The sequence below is a fragment of the Lepidochelys kempii genome, chromosome 22, assembly GCF_965140265.1.
Source record: "Lepidochelys kempii isolate rLepKem1 chromosome 22, rLepKem1.hap2, whole genome shotgun sequence".
Lineage (NCBI taxonomy): Eukaryota > Metazoa > Chordata > Testudines > Cheloniidae > Lepidochelys > Lepidochelys kempii.
Window position 1 is genome coordinate 2945713 of NC_133277.1, and position 23070 is coordinate 2968782.

The 23070-nt window shown below is 54.2% G+C and overlaps 1 protein-coding gene across 1 annotated transcript in view; it reads left to right on the forward strand.

The window, feature by feature from the left end:
- The first annotated feature begins 10838 nt into the window (after positions 1–10838).
- ESAM (endothelial cell adhesion molecule) overlaps positions 10839–23070 on the forward strand; it is an 89418-nt gene continuing 77186 nt past the window's right edge. The window contains exon 1 of the mRNA XM_073321112.1: positions 10839–10977. Coding sequence (XP_073177213.1) covers positions 10893–10977 — 85 coding nt within the window. The 5' untranslated portion in view covers positions 10839–10892. The remainder of the gene's footprint in view (positions 10978–23070) is intronic.

Below are 23070 nucleotides of genomic sequence, written 5' to 3' on the forward strand. Positions count from 1 at the left end.
TGCATCTCATAGTCCATTGCTCCTCCCTTACCCCACCCCCACCCCTGCCAAAGTCAGAGGCACTGAATGCCAGAAGGGCTGTTACTTCTCTGAACTGTACTAGTGTTTGTGTAGGGGTGGATGTTCTGGGCCACATGCAGAGGTGATGCGTACTGGGGGGGAGGGGGGTGTGGAGAGAGAAATCAGCTAAGACCAAGCTGCTCTAATGTCCCATTTTCATTTCACAGACAGCAGGACTGGGCCCTTGGTTTGCAGAGACCTTAGTGGGGGGTTTCACATTGTAAAGTAAACAGAAGTTCAAACTAGCACCTTGAGAATCCACCTAGTACACCAGCCTCATCCAGAGGCTTTTCTAGCAGAGCCAATGGCCACTTGGCTCCTTTAGTTTCGTTGAACACCATTGCTTCCTCTGGAGAAGAATCCTTGGTGGAGGCAAGTTTTCATCCCCTTCTCTACCCTGCCCCTGGCTGTGCTTTGACAGGTCACAGCCCCCCACCCTCAGCTCGCTGAGCCCAAAGAGGCTTAGACAGGGGTGTGGAGCTAAAAATCCTTTGAACTGGCTGGGTTCAGGCATCCTGTGTTGAGGTTAGGGTAGAATGGGGTTTGGAGAGCGAGTTGACAGCGGAAGCAGAGGCGCCAGTCCACAACGGGGTACTCTGGGGAGTGGAAGTGCCCATTCAGGGTCCACAGGCAAGGCTGTATGCACATCTGGGCACATCCGGCTCCTTGCGTATACAGAGCACCCACGGACAGTTCTCTGTGTGCATAGTGCCTCATCACACCCGGTTAGCACTCCCTACGCATACAGGGCACCTAAGGGCTCTGCCCCATGTGCATGGAGCACCCATCACCCCCAGGGACTGCTCCTGGGCCTATGGGGCACCCAGGGACTGAGCCCTGTGTGCATGGAGCACCCATCACCCCCAGGGACTGCTCCTGGGCCTATGGGGCACCCAGGGACTGAGCCCTGTGTGCATGGAGCACCCATCACCCCCAGGGACTGCTCCTGGGCCTATGGGGCACCCAGGGACTGAGCCCTGTGTGCATGGAGCACCCTTCATACCCAGGGACTGCTCCTGGGCCTATGGGGCACCCAGGGACTGAGCCCTGTGTGCATGGAGCACCCATCACCCCCAGGGACTGCTCCTGGGCCTATGGGGCACCCAGGGACTGAGCCCTGTGTGCATGGAGCACCCTTCATACCCAGGGACTGCTCCTGGGCCTATGGGGCACCCAGGGACTGAGCCCTGTGTGCATGGTGCACCCATCACACCCAGGGACTGCTCCTGGGCCTATGGGGCACCCAGGGACTGAGCCATGTGTGCATGGAGCACCCTTCATACCCAGGGACTGCAACATAAGCACAGCGCCCAGCAAACATTTATGTTGCTGTAAACCAGATCCTGAACCCATGCACTAATGACCTGTTGTGGCGTGTATTGAGCACTGGACTAGCTCTCCATGGGACTCAGGCTCCCAAATGAGTGCTGAGACTCCCAGCCTTGCCCAGCAGTCCTCAGACCAAGTGATTCTGTTAAGCTACCATTATGGCCAGCAACCTCTGTGCCCAGCACGCCACCTGTGCACCCTCCCCATGCACTCCCTCTCCTTACCCTTGCACGTCTCCTTGGTGCTGGCACCAAGCACCCATCTTCCCTAGGAACCGCTCCATGGCACCCAGTAGCCATGGCAGAACACCCATTGCACCATGCAAGCTGCATGGGCATGCTGAGCAAGCTCTCAGTGCATGCCAGACTGACCAGTGACCCTTTCATGAGTGTAGCATGCCCTTAAGGGTCTGCACCCTCCATACACACTCAGACTCCCCTTTCCTTCGTGCTTAGAGGCTGAGTGATCCATTTTCGTCAGGAGTGAAGTGTCTGCTGTGCCCAGAGACCTTCCCATGTGCACCCAGTGCATTCAGTGTACACAGACTTGGATCTCTGCGTGCATCACGCGACTGGCCCACCTTGCAACAAGCAATGCACACTGACCTCCTGTGTGCGCACCAAGAGACTGTCACATCAGTGACTCCTCCCCAGGCACCAAGACTTACAGTCAACCTCTCCATGAGCATTGAGAGAAGCTACAGCAGCCACCAAGTGACCTCTCAGGGCCCCAAGATTCACCACGCCAGCCCGTGGCCTCTGCCTGCACCTTCCACACGTATCTGGCTTGGCTCGTTTATGCATCCAGGATATGGGTGAGCGCATTCTCCTGCTCCTCCATCATGAAAATGTCTCAAATTTGGGAACTAGCCAGTGGGAGGAGTCACGCCCAAAATTCTGAGACCAAGTCATGGCTCCATAGATGGGCAGCTGCTTGGAAATCAGCTATTCCATGTGTCACTCACCAGTGTGGCCTCATTAATAGTCTGCCGTTATTACACTCATATTTAAAATGGCTATAGCCCATTTAACTCAAGATCCCAGCATGCCTGACAAGCCACCTAGAGCAGAGGTGAGTAAAACTTTAACACTGAGGGCTGAAATGGCAACTTGTCAGGAGTCTGATCTGTTTAGCTTAACCTTCTCTTTGTTAAGGGGTGACTTGATCAGTCTGTAACTATCTACATGGGGAACAGATATTTGATAATAGGTTCTTCAAACTAGCAGATAAAGGTATACCAAGATCAGGTGGCTGGAGGTGGAAGCCAGACAAATTCAGCCTGCAAATAAGGTTCTTTATGTGAGGGTAATTAGCCATTGGAACAACTCACCAAGGGCTGGGGTGGATTCTCCATCCCTGGCAATTTTAAAATCAAGACTGGTTGTTTTTTTCCCTAAATGATCTGCTCTAGTTCAAATAAACAATTGAGGGAAATCCTTTGGCCTCTGTTTTAGAGGAGATCAGACTAGATGATCCCAGTGGTCTCTTCTGACCTTCTAAGCCATGAATCTAGATTTTTAAGGCCAGAAACGATCGCAATGATCATTTAGTCTGACCTGCACCACACAGGCCAGAGAATTCCATCCAACCATAGGAGTCAGAAGAGATGAGTGTAGCAAGGAAAAACCGCTGATAGGAGCTGATGTTCAAGTAGTCCCCACCCAGCTTTAAACTCACCGGCTCTTCCAGCTCATCACTGTACAAGGTTTTCTGCTGGGCCTGGGAGGTGCTCAGGGCCTCTGCCTGGCAACCTCTGCTCCTGCTGAGCTCAATGGAAGGTGTAGGCAGCCAGACTGGATCCTGCATGATTTGTGCTGGCTCCAGCAGAGGGAGCCCGGCTGCAAAGAATGATCTGTCTCTGCTGCTCACAAAGCTTTGGGGAGCCAGTGCCGGATCTCGTTCAGGTTTAAACAAGCACCCAGCTGTGCTACAGGCTTATGTTGGGCCAGAGCCTGGTCTCAGCTGCACCAGAAGAAATCCACTGACTTCAGGAGTTAATCTGGATTCACATCCGTGGACCAGACCAGACCAGATTCCAGGCCTGTGCAGCTCATCAACTGTTACCTCGCTGGAGGCCAGCAGCATGGGGGGCACTGCACAAGTTATGCACTCTCTAGTGAGATGGCTGGCAACCACTAAAAAACACACTTTGTCTGTTCAAATATTCCAGGACAACTTGTTCATCTGGTGTTTTGTACCTAGCTATCACAGGGCCAGTGTGGAATGAGGTCAGCAGAGGCTCCGGTTTGAACAGTCCCCCTCTGTGCGGGTTAAGCTACCATTATGTTGGGGAAAGGCCTATGGCTCTAAGGAAGCTGGTTTCCCATTTCCCATCCCTTATCCCTGCACCTGCATGCATGCACACGTCTGTCCCAGCAGCTGCCTGTCCTCTCCGTACAACTCCCCGCAGAGTAGCTGCTCCGGTGCCTTGATGCTCCGGCCCTGGGGAGTACAGCTCCCTTGGCAGGGCACCCTTCTTCAGGGTATTGGCTCCTAAATACCCTCAGCTGCACTAAATCCCTCCCAGCTGGCAGTGCCTCCCTGAGTTCCAGATGAGAACCCTCCAAAACCCAGGCAACTGGCTGGCTTGGTGGAGCCACTTCCTGTGGACAGTGCTGGGGTGGGGTCCCTTCCAGGGTGTGCCTAAACACCCCATCTCGCTAGAACACCCGATTACCTGGTTTCTTCCATTGCCCAGGCGTTATCAGACCGATCCAGATACTGATGGGGGAGCATCGTGCCTCCTGCTGAAGGAAGGCCCAGGGCCATGAAGGCTGCAAGGTAGGCTGTGCCCATGATGTCTGGCTTAAAGCTGCACTGAGTTTGTTGTGTTCCTTGGCTGTGCAGAAACGGGGTGGGGCGTGATCTGAAATCACCCAGACCAGGGTGGGCTGTCTGACTCCACCTTCCCCTGGGTTCTCTGGTTCAGCTGGAATGATCTCTGGCTAACTGGGGCCAGAGACTTGGATGGGTGCAGGAGGACAGGAAATAGATTTCTCTGCAGGTATAAAATAGATTAATCTATTGCTGGGGCCCCCACACAAATCTAATCGGTTTGTTCATATTTAGGGCTTTGGTTAAGTCCTGATTTGATTTAAGAACATGTTAAAGTTGTTACTTTGCAGTTCTAATCTGATTAAGCATCAAGCTAACATTGCCCATGTTCATCTGGAGGTTTATTTTCCTAACTAGTAATTATTTGGGGCATATTCATTCTCCCAGTGGTAGGGAACCTGCAAAGCGATTACTTTAGAGAGCTCCCTAGACCAGTTCACATGGGGTGAAATTCACCCATCCGTGCCTAGGCCTTTTGCTAGCCCAGGGAACAGATGGATGTCTGCTCATCTCGAGCTAGCACGTGTGCTCTGGATGCGGGTGTTAAAACCCAACGGGGGTGGGATCTGGGGGTCCTGCCCACCAGTCATATTTCTTGGCAAAACGTGGCTTGGGGCAGTTGGTATCTAGACAGTGAGGGAGACTCCCAAAGCGGTCAGAGAAATGTATCCTTTTTCCTCTGTAGCTCAGCTGAGAAGTGCCTTCTCTAGTTTACTCCGAGGTGCATAAATCTACACATGTTAATATCATAGAATCATAGAATATCAGGGTTGGAAGGGACTTCTGGAGGCCATCTAGTCCAACCCCCTGCCCAGAGCAGGACCAATCCCAACTAAATCATCCCAGCCAGGGCTTTGTCAAGCCTGACCTTAAAAACTTCTAAGGAAGGAGATTCTACCACCTCCCTAGGTAACACATTCCAGTGCTTCACCACCCTCCTAGTGAAAAAGTTTTTCCTAATATCCAACCTAAACCTCCCCCACAGCAACTTGAGACCATTACTCCTTGTCCTGTCATCTGCTATCACTGAGAATCGTCTAGATCCACCCTCTTTGGATCCACCTTTCAGGTAGTTAAAAGCAGCTATCAAATCCCCCCTCATTCTTCTCTTCCATAGACTAAACAATCCCAGTTCCCTCAGCCTCTCCTCATAAGTCATGTGTTCCAGTCCCCTAATAATTTTTGTTGCCCTTCGCTGGACTCTCTCCAATTTATCCACATCCTTCTTGTAGTGTGGGGCCCAAAACTGGACACAGTACTCCAGATGAGGCCTCACCAATGTCGAATAGAGGGGAACAATCACATCCCTCGATCTGCTGGCAATGCCCCTACTTATGCAACCCAAAATGCCATTGGCCTTCTTGGCAACAAGGGCACACTGTTGACTCATATCCAGCTTCTCGTCCACTGTCATTCCTAGGTCCTTCTCTGCAGAACTGCTGCCTAGCCATTCTGTCCAAAGTCTGTAGCGGTGCATTGGATTCTTCCGTCCTAAGAGCAGGACTCTGCACTTGTCCTTGTTGAACCTCATCAGATTTCTTTTGGCCCAATCCTCCAATTTGTCTAGGTCCCTCTGTATCCTATCCCTACCCTCCAGCGTATCTACCACTCCTCCCAGTTTAGTGTCATCCGCAAACTTGCTGAGGGTGCAATCCACACCATCCTCCAGATCATTAATGAAGATATAACCCAGGCTTCCACAGTGTGGTGCGCTCCTCCCCCCCCCCCCCATGGCTCAACCCCTTGGCCTGTGAGTGGGTGTGAGCCACAGGGGCTGGGTCTCTGCTCAGGCAGCAGAAATTCACACTTGGCGATCCAAAGGTCCCAGGTTCCATCCCCTGCTATCTTGGGTACATTAAGCAAATGGTTTCTTTTCTTTTTAATTCCATTGTCTGTTTGTAATAGCTCTTCTTTTTGTTAAGATTTCTTGTGTCTGGATAACTTTGCACAGACATCCCCAAAGAGAAGAGAACCCTGCAGCCTTTAGGAGAGGTGCTGAAAGGCGGAGAGTCTTTGTAAGCTACAACCCCTGTCCATTTCAGGGCTTGTCTACCCAGGGGCGTTGTCCGCACTAACTCTAGTTAGTCGGTGTGCAGATGCCTGTGTGCACACAGTGTAATTCCTTAGAGTGCTGTGTGTACCATGAATAAGGCTGCGTGTCTGACATGGAAGTTACGCATTCCGTGACTTCTGCAGCAGCTGGTTCGGGCTGCCCAAGTCGGCCAGCCGCTGGGGCAGCCGCGGTTTGGGTGTGGGAGGGGGCTCAGGGAAAGGGGTTGGAGTGCGGGGCAGTGCTTACCTTTTGTGGGGGGCTCCCTGGCTCCCATCGGCATGTCCCTGCTGCTCCTAGGTGGAGGGGCCAGGGGTCTCTGCACGCTGCCCATGACCACATGCGCTGGCCTCACAGCTCCCATGGGCTGCGTTCCCGACCAATGGGAGCCACGAAGCGGGCCCTTGTGGCAGGAGCAGCGTTCGGAGCCCCCCTGGCTGCCCCTCCCGCTAGGAGCTGCAGGGGCATACCAGTTGGAGCCGGGTAGGGAGCCTTCGAGCCCCACCAACCCTCCCTCCCAGCACCAGCGTGGGTCCTGGACCGCCCTCACAGAGCTCCCTCAGCCCCCCAGCCCAAGTTTGTTAGGAATATGTAGTAAAAGTCATTGGCAGATCACGGGTTGTGAATTTTTGTTTACTTCCCATGACCTGTCCATGGCTTTTACTAAAAATACCCGTGACTAAAACGTAGCCTGAACCATAAGTACACGCTGATGGACATTGAAAGAGGGCACAGCAACCCCATGCACACAGTACTGCGCTCCATCCAGCTAAGCCCTCTGTGTGGTACAGGTCACCGCTCCCGTCACTGTCAGAGGGGTTCTTGGAGGGGCGGGCGACAGAAGTGGGACTCTGTCGCAGTTGCTGGGAGGAGCCAGCCGATGGATTTCCTGCCAATGCTGCTGCTGCCTATCGCTGAGAAGGGAACGCATGGTGCAAGAATGTGTTTGTCACCATAACCCCTGCCCCATCTTGCATGGCAAAATGAATCACTGACTGCAAAGCTCTGCCCACTGAGCCCAGTCTGTGCAGCTGATGCGAAGACAGGCCCCGCTCCTGCTATTGAATCCACACTTGCAAACCTTTGTGCCTCTATGGAGTCTGGCTGAAATCAATGGAGCATGCCTGTGTGTGGCTCCAAGTGCAGGATTGGGCCCCAAAGGAGACCACCTGGGAGATGAGCGGGGTTATGCTGCACTCCTCACCATTGCTGGTGAAATGAAGAAAAATGCCCTGTGGGTGGGAGAAGAAGCCTGCCTGCACCTGGAGCTCCCATAGTCCTTGATTCCACAGCCTGGAACTTGCCACAGAATCTACCATTTCATATTTTTAAAAAGTACACTTCTAATCCTCGTGTGGCTATTGAGTAACTAGTGTGATTGAGTGTAACCAGGGCTGGAGTCTGAGGCAGCCTGAAATGATATAATGTGGACACAAGAACAAATGGATATAAACCGGCCACCAGGAAGTTTAGACTTGCAATTAGCTGAAGGTTTCTAACCATCAGAGGCGTGAAGTTCTGGAACAGCCTTCCAAGGGAAGCAGTGGGGGCAAACAACATATCTGGCTTCAGAACAAAGCTTGATAAGTTTATGGAGGAGATGATATGATGGGATAGCCTAATTTTGGCAATTAATTGATCTTCAACTACTAGCGGTAGATATGCCCAATGGCCTGTGATGGGATGTTAGCTGGGGTGGGATCTGAGTTACTACAGAGAATTCTTTCCTGGGTGTCTGGCTGGTGAGTCTTGCCCACATGCTCAGGGTTCAGCTGCTCGCCACATTTGGGGTCGGGAAGGAATTTTCCCCCAGGGCAGATTGGCAGAGGCCCTGGGGGGTTTTCGCCTTCCCCTGCAGCGTGGGGCACTGGTCACTTGCTGGAGGATTCTCTGCACCTTGAAGTCTTTAAACCACGATTTGAGGACTTCAATAGCTCAGACATAAGTTAGGGGTTTGTTACAGCATTTGGTGGGTGAGATTCTGTGGCTTGCGTTGTGCAGGAGGTCAGACTGGATGATCATAATGGTCCCTTCTGACCTTAAAGTCTATGAAAGTCGGTATGTGAACATACCAGTTCAGCTCATTATGGAGACAACGTGGGGGAGGTAACCTCTTTTATTGGACCAACTTCTGTTGGGGAGAGACACAAGCTTTTGAGCTACACAGAGCTCTTCTTAAGAGTGGAACAGATTATTTAGCACAAGCAGTTAGCACATCTTATAAGGGATCATTCAAGGCAGAGGGGCCTTTTAATACCTCTGCAATCATAAGGCAATCTGTTCCACCTTGCAGTTTGAAGTACCTGTCCCAGCCCTGAAGAAGAGCTCTGTGGAGCTCGAAAACTTGTCTCTCACCAACCGAAGTGGCTTCAGTAAAAGCCATTCCCAAATCCACCTGGTCTTTCTAATATCCTGGGACCAACATGGCTACAGCAACACTGCATGCGGTTGAGATCACTGTATTGTAACTTCTGGACCAAGGCATGTTTCTGCTTTGGCTGCAGCTGGAGGAGTTGCCATAGATGCAGAAGGTGTAACATCTTCACTGGGGATCAGGGACTTGATTTGCTTTTTCATGCTAAAGTTGTGGTGTTTATGAGCGAGACCGATCCCTGTGTGCTGAGTAGGTCAGTGTTAAGGGGAAGCTGTGCCAGACTCTGAAGTGCTCGTAGGTCCTGCGTGGAGGCATTGCAGAAGCACTAAGCTTTGTTCTGGCTGGCTCTGTTTAGCTGTTTCCCCTTCTCTGTGCTGTTGAGTTTAGTCTCGGGGCTGTTTTGTTTTGTTTTTAATTTAGAGTAAAACTTGCCAGACTGAGAACACAGCTCCAAGCAGCGTGTCTGCAAATGAGTGGGAATGCGAGGCTGGTGTGAGGACAGCTGCTCACACCTTGGAGCTATGTACACTATGTGTCAGTCACTAAGGAGGAACTGCACACACAGCAACTCCAGGTGGGATGGGCAAAAGTTGGAGCCCTTTGTGTAAGCCTCCCCCTTAGGAACATAGGACTGAAATGGACCTTCTGGCTCCTCACGTCCAGCCCCATGTATTGCAGGCAGCCCAGTCCTATAGTTCTCTTCCTAAATTTACCAAGCTCCACCTTAAAATTAGCTAGGTTGTGTGCCCAGGCCTGAGAGTCATCTTGTTACCGCCTGCCTCCAGGGTGCTCCTGTATAACACATGGCCCTGGTACTGAAACAAGCGAAGGGTTAGTTAAGGAAAGACCGAGATTCCACTGGAAACAGGAGAGTGTGCTGGAAACAAATGGCTACACTACAAACCAAAATCATAAAATGTGAACTAGGAGTGACACTTATTAACAGTTCCCTTTCCTAGCTTGAACTTTGGGGCAAAACCTCCCTTTTAATCTGTTGCAGAGCTGGCTGGCTTCAGTGGAACCAGGATCCCATCTTCCCTGAAACACCCCTCAACACGATCTCTCAGTTCCCCTGAGCATCCTTGCAGCCCTTCTTTGGAGTCCTCTTTCTTGAACGCGGGTGCCCAGAATGGCACATGCTGTTCCAGCTGAGCTGCCCCCACGGCCTGGTCCAGTGGCAGAAGGCTCAAGAACCCTTCAGCTGCCAGCACCTGAAGGCTACTGACTATTGACTCTGATCCTACAATAGGATCTCACAGGGTGTTTGTGACAGGACCAGGGTCTAGGCCAGCTCGTGGTGAGTGACTTGTTCTTCTCCAGATAGGAACAGGGAGAGGCTTGAACGTTTGGGCTGGGGAAAGGATAGGGGCAGCTGGTGTGGGTGAAAGAGAAGGGACGTTGTGGTGGGAGGAGGGGAGTTAATGTTTCACACCCACCCCTCCCACTCCTGTAAGTCACAAAGTTCAGGCCTGCCAGGCCCAGCCCCTCAGCTCACCTGCTATACCCCTCCCCTGTCTCTCTGGGTTTGTATTGTGTGGGGCAGGGTTTTCCTAGAAGGGCAGCTATCAGCCAGGACGGGGGAGCCAAGCCCCTGAGATAGTGTGGCTGGGGGTGAGGGCTTACCTCCCAGCCAGCATCCTGCAGCAGGTACATTATTAGGACCAGGTGTATAATGTGGGGATGCCAGCAGTGCTTCGGGCTGAGCAGGGAGGCAGGGTGCCAAGCCCTGCACCCACGCTGAGACCCCCCCTTGCCCTGAAGAGCTCCCCCGCCCGCCCCCCGGAAGGGGAGAGGGAAGGGAAAGTTGTTCTCTGCGTTTTGCAGCTGGGGCTAGAGGACTAGAGCCCGGCTCGATCTGAGTCCCCGCCCGGAGCCTCCTCTCAGCCTTGTGTCTGATGGCGGGGAGGGGGGGGGCAAAACCAGGAGACGATCGAGCAGGCTCCGGCTCCCGGGCGCTGCTGGCTGGGCAGTGCCAGAGCGGGGACCCCCCCCCCCCCAGCGCCGGGCTCAGCGCTTCCCCCCTCCCACGGGCTCTCCCGGGACACAGGACCAGCCCCTCCCCCGCCTGGGGAGCCGCCCCCCCCCGACCTGATCGGCTTGCCCCGCCCCCACCGCTCCCCCCACCTGCTGGAGCCGCCCCACCTGGGCAGCGGGCCCCGCCCCCGACTCCTCCTCCCGCCCCGGGCTGCGCGCCGGCACCTGCCGCGCTCGGCTCGGCTCGGCTCTGCTCTGCTCCGCGGCGGGATGAGCGCGGCGCTGCAGCCGCCCGTGCTGGGAGCCGGCGGGATGGAGCCGCTGCCGCTGGCCCTGGGGCTGGCCGCGCTGCTGGGTGAGTGAGCCGGGCCGGGCCGGGCCGGGCCGGGCAGGGCAGCCCGAGGGGTGGGGATCGCCGGCAGCCCGAGGGGTGGGGATCGCGAGCGGCTGGGCGGCCGGACTCTGCCCCGGGGCAGGGACAGGAGCGGTCCCGGGAGGGGAGCCTCGAGCGCGGCGTCCCAGCAGGTGCGAGGCGCGGGCGTGGCTCAGCCCCCGGCCCCCCAGATCGGGGGGCTCCGCGCCTCCGCGGGGTGCCTTGGCGCTTCCCCCCGCCAGGCACGGGCTGGCTCCGGGCTGGGGTGACCGCTCCCCACCGGGAGCCCCGCAATCGGCCCGGGCAGACCCGACCCATTTCGCAAGTTTCCAGCCCCCGGGCAGCTGGAGGCGCTTCCCCAGGCTGCCGGCTCAGAGCCGGCCGCGGAGGGCCCCGGACCCCCTGGGCAGGTCCGCCTGGCCCTGCTGCGGCGGGGGAGAGGGGTCTGCGCCTGGGGGAGCCATCCCCGGACACTGCAGCTCCGGGCCAGCCTGGGCGCCCTCTCGTCTCATGGCTCGGAGCGGGGCCAGCCCCGGGCGCTTCAGCCGCAGGGCAAAAACCCGTGAGGGCGCCAGGGGTGGGATAATGGATCCCCAGGGGCAGCGCCTCCCTGCCCCCAGGCTGCCCGCGGGTTGGGTCCTGCCTTGAAGCAGGACAGTGGGTGTCCCTGGCGTTTTCAACACCTGGTCTAAGGGTAGCTGTGGATGTTCGCCTTGCCTGGGCCAGAGGACCCAAAATACAGGGGGTAAGGGAAGGGCTGGGTAGCCAAGCCGCTTCCTTACTGAGCATCACTTGTGTGCACAGCATAGCCTGCCTTTACCACCCGCCGCCCTGGAAAGGGTTAAACACTCTACCCCTGTGCGCTGCACACAAGAAGTACACTGGCTTTGGACCCCTACCTGAGTCCAGTTGAGCCGAGCTTTCATCAAACACGCCACAGTGTTTCTCTGCACAGGCTGTCGCCCTGGCCAAGTTGAGCTTTCTACTCCCAGCTGTGGGTCAAACTTTTCTATTTAAGTCTCCATTGTTTGTAGTGCGGTGAGTGTGCGTTGTCCCTGTTTGTTCCCTGAACTGGGTTTGTTCAAACTTTCCAAACGGAAAGTCACCTTTATGGAAAGAGACCGAGCCCCAGAAATATCAACCAGAAAGGAGAATGTTTTGGAAAGTTACAAGCAACTGAAAACAGGGTTTGAATGAGACCCATTAGGGAACCTTAACTGTCGTAGTCCTAGAGACCCTCCCTGAATGAGAGATTGATTCCAAGCACTGTTAGGATCTGGTCTGATCTCCTGCCTAACCCACGCCACAAAAGTTCGCCCAGAGTTTCCTGCATCAAGCCTGTTAAGTCCTGTCTGATTTAGCGTGGGGTTCGGTGTGCTCTGTACCTGGTGTATCTCTGAGGTCCAGTCATGGAGTTATCAAAATGCTTTTCTGGGTTTGACTGCTAAAGCAGCCTAGGTCTTCCAAATCAATCTGCGTCGGCCGCTGTCTCAAACAGCGGGTGAGATGTGGAAGAATGAGCTGCATTCTAGGCTCGTTCAACACGAGCAAATTGCACTGGTGTAACCGCGTCCGCCGGCGGTATGAAAAAGCCACCCCCCTGCACGGCGTAGTGATGCCGCCCTCAGTCCCTGTGTAGACAGTGCTATGGATGGTGACGGGAGGCCCCCGTCCGTCGGCGTAGGAAGCATACACTGAAGTGCTGCAGCACCGCGGCTCTGCTGCTGTTGTGTGTTAAGCGTAGACAAGCCCCTAGTCTGCCTGGGCAGCCCACAGCAGACGTGCAGTGTGTGCCCCTGGATATATCTTCTTGCTGGCAAGGACAGGCAGACAGAGACCTTGTCTGCACTGCAAACGTATGTCGACCTAAGCTACATCCGCGTACAGCCGCTGCAGTTATTACATGGCTGGTGCATGTGCACACTGGACGCCTGGTGTTGGTGGTGCACGTCCTCACCAGGAGCGCTTGCACCGATGCAGTCTGCTTTACTGACGTCCGTGTGAGCTGGTCAGGCATGATGCTCGCCTCTTTAAGACGCAGGACGGTTCAGAAACCTGCAAGCAGGGACGTTCTTTCCTGATCGGTGAATTGCCTTTGGGAATGTTGAAATGCTAATAGCGATCGTGGGAAAGCCAGCCTGTCTCTTGATCCCCTGGTTCACGAAGCCGTACACCGGTCACTTCGACAGCACCAAGGAACAATTCACATACAGGTTCAGCAGGTGCAGAATGACAGTCAAATGTGCCTTTGAGTATCTGAAGGGTTGCTGACCGTGGGCGGCAGGTATCGTAGGCAGGGGGAGGCTGTGCCTCCCCAAACAGCCTAGTGTAGCCTTGCTTTGCCTCCTCCTGCACATCCCAGTGCTCTCCCCTGGCTGGCTTGCCTCCCACTCCCGCAGGGACTTAAGGCGGCTGGGGCTGGGGCCGGGCCCCCTGGAACACTGGGGCTGGGGATGGCCTGGCTGCCCGGAGCACTGTGGGCACTGCGGCTGCACCGCCCGGCCTCCCAGAGCACCGGGGCTGGGGGCACAACTGCACGGCACTCCTGGGCTGGCCGCCCAACGGCACTCCTGGGCTGGCCGCTGCTGCTGGGGTTGCGGTGGGGGTGCTACTGCGGGGGAGGGGGTCAAAAGGGAAGGGTGGGCAGAACGGGAGGGGCCAGAGGCTAGCCTCCCCCGACAGCTGTGTCACTGGCTGCCCATGTTGCTAGCGTTGTTTGCTTACAAGATTGGCCTTCAGTGAGAAAAATATCCCAATGGTTATAGCTGCCAGTTGTGTTCTGCATAATATCTGTGAAGCTACAGGGGAAAAGGGTGGCGGTGGAGTGGCTGTTTGCTGAATGTGAACAGCCAGATACCAGGGCTATTAGAAGAGCTCAACATGAAGCTATATGGTTCAGGGAGGCTTTGAAAGACATTTTTAATAGTGTGCCAGAGGAGTGTGTGTTGCTGAAGGGTGCTCTGCCTGGCCCTGCTCATTTTCAGCCCGGTATGAATCTTGTAGTGAGTGCAATGTACGTAGGACTGTAACATTGTCAATGCACTTATAAATAATGTCTGTGGATGATGTTATGGGTTCTGTGACAAAGTGAAGTAACAGGAAATTGGTGAGTGTCAGACCTGCTCAGCACCAGACAGCAAATGTTGTGAACTAATAAAGGTTAATTTTGTTCCAAAAATATAATTTTATTCCGTAACATGAACCAGGAAATTAAAAAAAAAAATACAAAACTTAATCAATTAAGGGAACAGAACTTTTGAAGGGGAAAGAACACTCATTTCCATTTCAGGTACATATAAACCAACCATGGCTTTCACAGGTCAGTGTATGTGATGCTGTGAATGTCTTTAATGTCTCCCAAGGTGGATTGGCAAGGGTAATGCACTGACCCCTGCTGCCACCTGGGATGTTGGGGGCAGGGAGGTATAGGGAGGTCCCGATATTGAATTCTCAATGGGCTGCAGGTGGACGCGAGCATGGGATTGTTGAATCTGCACGTCTGCCAGAGTCTACAGCATCTCAGTTTGCACAAGCACCTCCTCCTGCACATTCCTCTCCTTTACCTGCACCTTTCTCCTCTCCACTCCGTCCTTCTCCAGGCTGTCCGCAGTGGTGATCCTCCAGGCCCTGTGCTCCTTCCCCGATGCAGCATTGGCTTGCAGAATCTCCTGGAACATGTGACCCCCAAGTCCTCTTCCTCCTCCTCTTTTAGCACCACATCGCTTGTTGGCCTCCCTGGCCTTCTGGTACGCCTGCTGCAGCTCCTTGGGTCTCCCGCAGTGCTGCTGCGGGCCCCTGTTGTAGCCGTTCTCCTGCCTCCCACCAAGCAATCTGCTCGTTGATGTCCATGTTTCTGTGGCTGGGTCAGAGCTCTTTTTGCACAGCCTCTTCTCCCCACTGGCCCAGGAGATGCAGTATCTTCTGTCCGCTCCAGGCAGGAGCGCGTCTGCAGCGTCTAGCTGGCATGGTCAGCTGGGCGGTTACACTCAACAATGGAGAAGTGCCAGGTGCTTACCACACTAGGCAACCAAAGATTTCAAAAATACTCAGGGCTTCAATGGGGAGGGCAGTGGAGTTCACAACTGTGACCGGTGTGGTCACTGCGGGGCATTGTGGGACAGCTCGTGGAGGCCAGTAACAGCCAGTGTCAGTAAGGCAGTGTCTACACTATCCCTGTTGACCAAACTACATTGACCGTGACTCTCCGCTGCTCTGGGCGCTGATGTTATTAAGTCAGCGTACCAGGGCACTTATGTCTGTGGGAGCCAAATGTAAGTGAAGACCAGAGGTGGGCAAACTACGGCTCGCGGGCCACCTCCGGCCTGCGGGACCCTCCTGCCCAGCCCCTGAGCTCCTGGCCCGGGAGGCTCACCCCCGGCCCCTCCCCCGCAGCCTCAGCTCACGGTGCTGCTGGCACAATGCTCCGGGCGGCGGGGCTGCGAGCTCTTGCCGGGCAGCGCAGCTGCAGGGCCGCGGCCTGGCCCGGTGCTCTGTGATGCGCGGTGCGTGGCTGGCTCCATCCGGGCGACGCGGCTGTAGTAACCCCAGCCCCCAGTGCTCCAGGCAGCGCGGTCAGGGGGCGGGGGTTGGATAGAGGGCAGGGGAGTTCAGGGTGGTGGTCGGGGCGGGGAACGGGGGTTGAATGGGGGCAGGGGTCCTGGGGGGTGGAGAGGCAGGAAGGAGAGGGGCGGGCGGTCCGGGGGGCAGTCAGGGACAGGGAGGGATGGACGGGGCAGGGGTCCCGGGGAGGCCGTCAGGGAACAGGAGGGTTGGATGGGGCAGGGGTCTCGGGGGCCAAGAAGCGGGGGGGGGGGGGGTGTCGGATGGGGGTGGGGGCCAGGCCATGCCTGGCTGTTTGGGGAGGCACAGCCTCCCCTAACTAGCCCTCCGTACAATTTCGGAAACCTGATGTGGCCCTCAGGCCAAAAAGTTTGCCCACCCCTGGTGTAGACACATGCACAGCTCGGTTGACTTACACTGCCTTGTGTGGACCTAACCGTATAGTGTAGACCAGGCCGCTTGGAGAGCAGGTGGAGGCTGCAGTGATAGACGCCATTTCTGCTGTGCCGCTTTTTACTTTGCTTTGCCTTTTACCATTTGTGGTTCCCACAACCCTCCCTTGCCTCAAATGTTCTCTTGTCTTGGTTTGGCTTGATCTAATTTAGATGGCAATCTGCAGGACGTAGCATGTGGTTAATCTGTTTGTAGGGCACTGTGTAAGTGTGTCTGGGCCTTTATAAATGATTTGTGACGATATAACTTATAGAGTCCGTGACAGCGCTAAGCCCATTAAAAATGCTACCCTACAGATTCCCACCCTGGAATTGCTGAAATCACCGAGAGCTGGGAAAGGAAGTTACTTTTTAGTAACTGAAAAGTTTTGAAGCTAATTGTGAATTAACCGCGCTCACATCTGTGATGATCACAGCATTGGCAATCTTATTCCGTGTGGGCTCGCTTGGGAAACGTGAAGTCTGTCACTTTCCTTCATTTGGCACGGTTGGTGAAATCTGTGCGTGTACTGGAGTGGGGTTTCTATCTCGCTAGTGTAAAGAGGTGAGTTCTCAGGCAGCCCTACCTCCTGCTGGCTTCTTTCCTTCACCCCTGGCCCTCGACACCAGGCCTGTCACACCAGCTCTCCAGTGTTGCAGGGGCCAGGAGGCAGGCTATGTCCTGGACCCAGGCTGATGATTGGTTGCCATAATCTTTCCAGTAACGGTCTGGACCATTGCAATGATCTGACTGTAAAACAGGAGCCAGCCTTCTGAGGCTGGGGTGGGTATGCAGTGTAACCCTCCCACGAGGTTTAACGCCATGTGACTGGCCCGTGGTAACTGATGCTGAGCTACCCTACTTTAGCTATCGCAGGAAGGACCTTTCGGAGCCTCTCTGGTGCTGGAGGGGGGGTTCTGCTCTCCGGAAGGGACTGCCTGGTTCGATACATTGTTGCAACACAGGAGAATTGAACAAGAGAATCAGGAAACTCCTCCTAAGAGCCAGCTGCACCAGGCTGTGGAGTCCCCCCTCCCCCAAAGGTCGTGGCAGTAGCTTAGGATGTTAACAAGATTGTGCTGTAAGGAACAGTCCTGCACTGGGCCCTGGGGAATGGGAGTGACTGTCTATTTCCAGTTCTAATTTCCATGATCCTGTTGTAACGCTCTGAGGCACGTCCAGAGCCATTGCGCAAAGAGCGTGTAAAGTTCCGAGGTTTAACCCGGGGGGGGGCGGGAGGGGGGGACAGGGAGGGGGATGGTTGTGACAAGGCAGACTCCATAGCCAGAGCCCTCCGTAGCTTGGGGGTCTAAAATTTCAATGAGTTTTCTCCCTGGCGAAGCCTGATCCGTACTTTCTAGCAAAGGGGCAAGACCCGCACGAGATGAAACTTCAAAAACAGACTCCGACGAGAGACTGCTCAATTGGAATTAATTTGCAAACTGGATACAATTAATTTAGGCTTGAATAGAGACTGGCGTGGATGTGTCATTACACAAAGTAAAACTATTTCCCCATGTTTATTTCCCACCCCCCACTGCTCCTCAGACATTCCTGTTAACTGCAGGCAATGGCCCACCTTGATTATCACTACAAAAGGTTCCCCGCCCTCCCCCCCCCCCGCTGGTAATAGCTCACCTTACCTGATCACTCTCCTTACACTGTGTATGGTAACACCCATTGTTTCATGTTCTCTGTGTATAAAAAATCTCCCCACTGTATTTTCCACTGAATGCATCTGATGAAGTGAGCTGTAGCTCATGAAAGCTTATGCTCAAATAAATTTGTTAGTCTCTAAGGTGCCACAAGTCCTCCTGTTCTTTTTGGGGATACCGACTAACACGGCTGTTACTCTGAAACCTGTTTGGAGTTATTTCCTTGTGGCACTGTTTCTGGACCCTTCCTGCAGCTAGCACTGCACTAAGGACAGAAGCTGGCAGGTGCATCATCGATGTAATGGGTTTTCAGCTTCAAATATAAGTCTCTCTAAATGACTCTAAAAAGCTCTTTTCAGTCATCTCTAATGTACATGCAGGCAGATCCCAGGGACACCCAGACCCTCACCAGAGGCTGCTGTTTCTTCCAAGAGCCCCTCTCTTCATGGTCTTGTTTGCAAATTGAAGTCAGTTACCTGGAAACCAGATTGACACTGGTTGTAGTACTTGCAAGGCCTGGGATGGGGGCTAGGCATTGCATTATATCTGCAGCGTATCTATGCTTAACTGGAGCCTAAATTCCACCCCAATGTAAAAATATTGAGCTAAACCAGCTCCTTGTACAATGAATGCCTAGCATAAAGTCATTCCCCGCTCCGCCCCCATCCCTGGCTGGGGCGCTAGGTGCCATCGTAACAAGGGACAGTTCTTTATTGTTTGAGAACCTCATCACCACATTCCTGTAGACTTGCGAATGCTGATTCAAAAGCCTGGTCTGTAGAAATGTTTTCATTTTTCTTTCAAATTCCCTGGAATAGAGAAAGATTGTGAATTCATCCATCTGCAAAGGGGGAGGGACCAACGCAAAAATGGAGTAAGGGAAACGGGCATCACTTCTGAAGCTGGCCTGCCTGAGAGCCTAGATTCCAGATGAAATCGTCCCAGTGCTTCACCAATTTCCTTGTTCTGGAAATACAAGGAAAACGCAACAACAGAATTAAACTTTGTGTCAAACTAATTGTCTCTTTCTTCCGTTTGGCGCAGCAAGAGTTAACGCAAGTCAGCCAACTTCTATCTAGAGTAGAGAAGTCACATTTTTCATGAATTTTACTCTCTTGAGTATAATGCTCCTTCTGCCCCAGGGTCGTGAGAAATGCAGTGGGGGACTTTCTCAACATGCACTGCTCCTAAGGCGAGCTCCTCATATCTTCATTTATAAATAGTCACTGCCCACAAACAGCCAAACTTTCTACGCCCCTGAGTCAGGGAAGGGAGGTTCCTGTTAGTGCATATTCCTCTTCTTAAAGGCTAATAACGGGGTCCATTCCAGAAAACATCACTTTGGCCTCCCTCAAAGTCCGTTTTTTTAGGATTTTCCCCCACTTGGGTCTCCTGTGATGCTCGCTCCTGAGCAAGGGTCCATCATGCTAATACCGGTGCTTCTAGGAGAGCGCTTGTCTCTTGGTTTAATTTCTGTCTCGGTTTCACATCGCGTAATCATCTTAATCCTATAGAGCGAGGTCATCAAAAGAAATCCGTCTTCATCCTTTAATTCCCAAATGTTTAATAGCTTATAGGGTGGAAATCTGATTGGGGGAGTGCACTCCGGAATTAGGAAGCACTGCAAAATGTCGGAAGTCTCTTTTCTGTGACCTTTCCAGTTTTATGGTGAGGCTTTTGTTACCTTGAAATATCCCGACTGGTCTCAGGACCAGAAATCCAAAGCATGATGTCCCCGTTTAAAATCTTGGAGGAGGCTTGCTCCTACCGTTCAGCCAGATGGGGTCAGAGCTGGTTTGTTAACTAATCCTAGTTTCACTTGCAACTAAATGATACGCCTAGTGTGATACGTTATATAATCCACACACATGCATCAGTGCAGTTCCTCTTATGGATACTGGTAACTGACCCGGCCAAACGCTGAAGGGCATTGATCACTACTGCACTGGCCACTCAAACCCAGACCCTGTAAAGCAGGAGTCAATATCGTCAGGCTGTAACGAAACTAGTACCCCAATAGCTCACCTCTCCCTTGGCTTTTATTTAATTCTGTTTAACTTGGTAGATCATGCACTTTGTCTTTAAGGCTGTTTCTGGCTCTGTGGAGGCGGAGCGCTTTGCCCTGGGCTCCTGAGATTCTCCATATTTACCGGAGCATCGTCAGTAGCGTGTGATGCCAGGGGCCGTGGCCAGAGCCTGATGCTATGCTGTGTTTTGGGTTTACACGTCCTTCTCATTTCCTGCCTGCCCTGCAAATGCCCATTTCCATTGGCTGGTGGCATCTACCCTCTGTGCCCTCCCAATCCTGCTGATGCCCTACAGCGGCCATAGCATGAGCTGGAGAGCATGTGCCTTTCCTCTGGGCATGTCGCAGCTTGTGCCAGACAGGTGTCCTCAGTGCTGGGGGCCTGGATGCCATCTGTGAGGGAGGAGGTTGTCTGAAATGCCAGTGGCTGCCTGGGCTCTGTTTGACTTCCCCCGCATGCTCACCCCAGGCCAGCTGCAAACCCTGCCACACACCCAGACCCTGAGCGGGGTTTGCCCTGCGATGGCACCTCGTGCCCCTGGAGGCTGCTGTGGTACTGAGGGCAGGGAGAGTGACTCCTCCGTTCTCAGCACTGGGCCAGGCAGCAAGGAGCTGGCAGGGGATGGGAGAGGGAGTAGGCTGGGGAGGTTGCTCCCTAGAGCCCCATTCTCTCCCTCCCTGTTTGACCCTAGAGGGCCTCACAGGCCACTGTGCCCCTGGATGAATTTGTGTTTGTGCACAGGGACTAGGAGCTCTGTCCTATTGAAACACCTGGGGCCATGGACAGCTACTTGCTGTCAGTATATGTGGTTATCAGCTGATCTCTGTGGATAGGACCCCAGGGCACAAGGAATGCAGGAGGCTGAGGTTTTTGGCGACCTGGGTCTCAATTCTAGCTTCTCCTGTGGCATTACGTGCAGTCTCTCCTCTTGTAAGTGTGTCCTAGAGCGATGGCCGGAGCTTCGCTCTGTGCTGTGTGACAGAACTGGCCCCGGCCCTGGCCCTGAGACGCTTTCCTGGCACACTGAGAAGTGTGACAGCTGCCACGATGGCCGACACTGGGGACTGAACCAGGGACCTCCAGAGCTGAAAGAAGGAGCCTCTCCAGCTTTATTTAAAGAGCCAGGCTCTGTAGCTGCAGCACTACATCCCATGTGGACTGGTTCTTGGGGGCTGGGGGGGCAACACTTGCTGGCCAACAAGGTACCGTGCACCCCCCAGGGGCTGACAGATGCCTGGAGTTCTCATCACGTCTGTAATTCTGACTTTTAAGGAAAATAAACCCAGCAGAGAGAGACTGAACAGAATCTAGCCCGCGTTAACTGCTGTAAAAAACGCCGCAGTCCAGTCCAATCCCAGCAAAGCAAACGCACACTGCGGGCAGGGGAGGCCCCTGGGGTGAGTGCCTGGGCAGGAAGGAGACCAAGCTGTGCATCGTTTGTATAGACCTGTATTTTCCAAAGCGTTCAGTGATTGGGGGGCTCCAACTCGAAACCCCTGAAAGGGGCCTGATGAGCAGAGCAGAGGTGCTCAGCACTTCTGGAAAATCAAGTGCAGTTAAGGTGTAAAATTGGGCTCCCAGAATCTCTGGTCACTTGAAAACTTGGGCCATTTGCCTCTCGCGGGTAGAGGCCAGTAATATAGCGGTGGGGATTCCCCATCTGTCTTCACTGCATGCAGTTCAGGCCAGGGGTGCCCCGTATCGCCATGCCCTAATATTGGGTCAATCTGTATCCGTGGGTTCTGTTATTTTGGTTGGACTAGGCCTGGCTGAATCCAGCAGGGATTGGAGTTGGCCATCCAAGATGGTACCAGCGCCGCAGCTGGTCCGAGAGAGGGACCTCAGCAGGGCTTTGCCTGCAGGCAGCCCCCAGCTGAAGCCTTAGGGCTGCCACTCCAGAGGCATTCCTGCCTCTACTGACCTCGCTGCCCCCGCTGGGGTTACCCTGTTCTGGCTGGTTCCAGGCCCTCCAAGGGAGGGCAGAAAGGTCTTGCACACAGAGGCTCCGCTCAGGCAGCGTGGAGGCCAGGGGCCTGAAGAACCATGGCTGGGAAGGAAGGGTTTGAGGCAAGGTGGAGTGGAATGGGGATTTCTCCTCCCCCTGGCTGTAGGTGAATCTGACCTGGGTACTGCACATGAAGTTGGTGCCTGGGAGAGAGTATCTGGGGCTCCCAGCAACAGCCTCTGAGTGGGGAAAAGGTGCCATAGCTGGGAATCTCCTGTCCTCTACAGGCAGACCTGTCTTCCTGTCAGGCCCCCCTTCCCTCCGGGACGAGGGGGAGACACCCTGCAGAGAGAAATGGCATAGGAGCTCCTGGGTGCTGAGCACTTGTGAAAATCTGGGGTGACTCTCTGGGCCCCATCTGTGAAATGGGGGTGATGGCTCTTCCCCTGCTCCACCTCGGCCAGGTCTATTTAGCACGCCAGTGCCCAGCCCGGTCCCCTGGCAGGGTCGCCACATGCTGCTGTAGGGCCCAGTAGCCCAACGAAAAGGGGACACGCCGAATCCATGAAGGAAACGGGGCTAGAAGGGCATCAGCCTGGCTTTAAAAACCCAGGTGTCCGATCTCTGTGCTGTCTGCTCGCGGTGCAGAGAAGGTACCTGTCTGCTGTCTGTCTGTCCAGCCTTCGCTAAAGGTTTCCCATGGGCCAGGCAGATGCTTGATTGGTAGGGTTTGCCCACCCAGGGAAGTTAATTCAGACGGAGGTAGTGCATGCATTTAAAGCAGCATTCTGTGTGGACCCTCTTATTCCAGAAGGAGAGCGTCCACACAGGGACGTCGTCAGGAATAACTCCCCTGGCAACAAGCCCTACCTCTCTGGGTCTGGAGTACAAGTCGCACCAGGGAGCAAGGGCCGGGCACGCGTGGTGTTCTGACTGCCTTGACTTCGCTGAAGTCAGCAGTCCAAAGTGTGCTCTGCTGCACCTCGGACATAATTCACACTGTGAACTTTTTAAAGCTGTATTAGTTTATATGGGCATAAGCAAATAACCCCTGCAAAGAGCTGCCAGACGTCCCCTATGGGCGGCATCACTAGCCCCAAGGGTTCAGACATTGAGTAAGCTCCTCAAAATCACAAGGCTTCAGAAATAACCCTTGAGCGCTGATTGTCTCTGTGTTGAAGCCTTTAGGGTCATTCACACTTGAAACTTTTCTCTGCAACCATGATATTCCTGTTTGATTAAGGAAAGCCAAGAGTCTCCCCTAATCCCCTGACTCCAGGAGCTGGGGCTCCAAGGAAAAGGCCAGATGTGGCGAGGCTCCTGATGAAATGGGGAGAGTTGCTGAGGCTGTGGGGTGCCAGGGCTGCTGCTGCTCCACTGGTTTGGCTGTGTTTGCAGTGACCCCTGTTGCTGACGCTGTGAAACTGAAACTCCGACCCCTTCCCAGCAGTGCCAA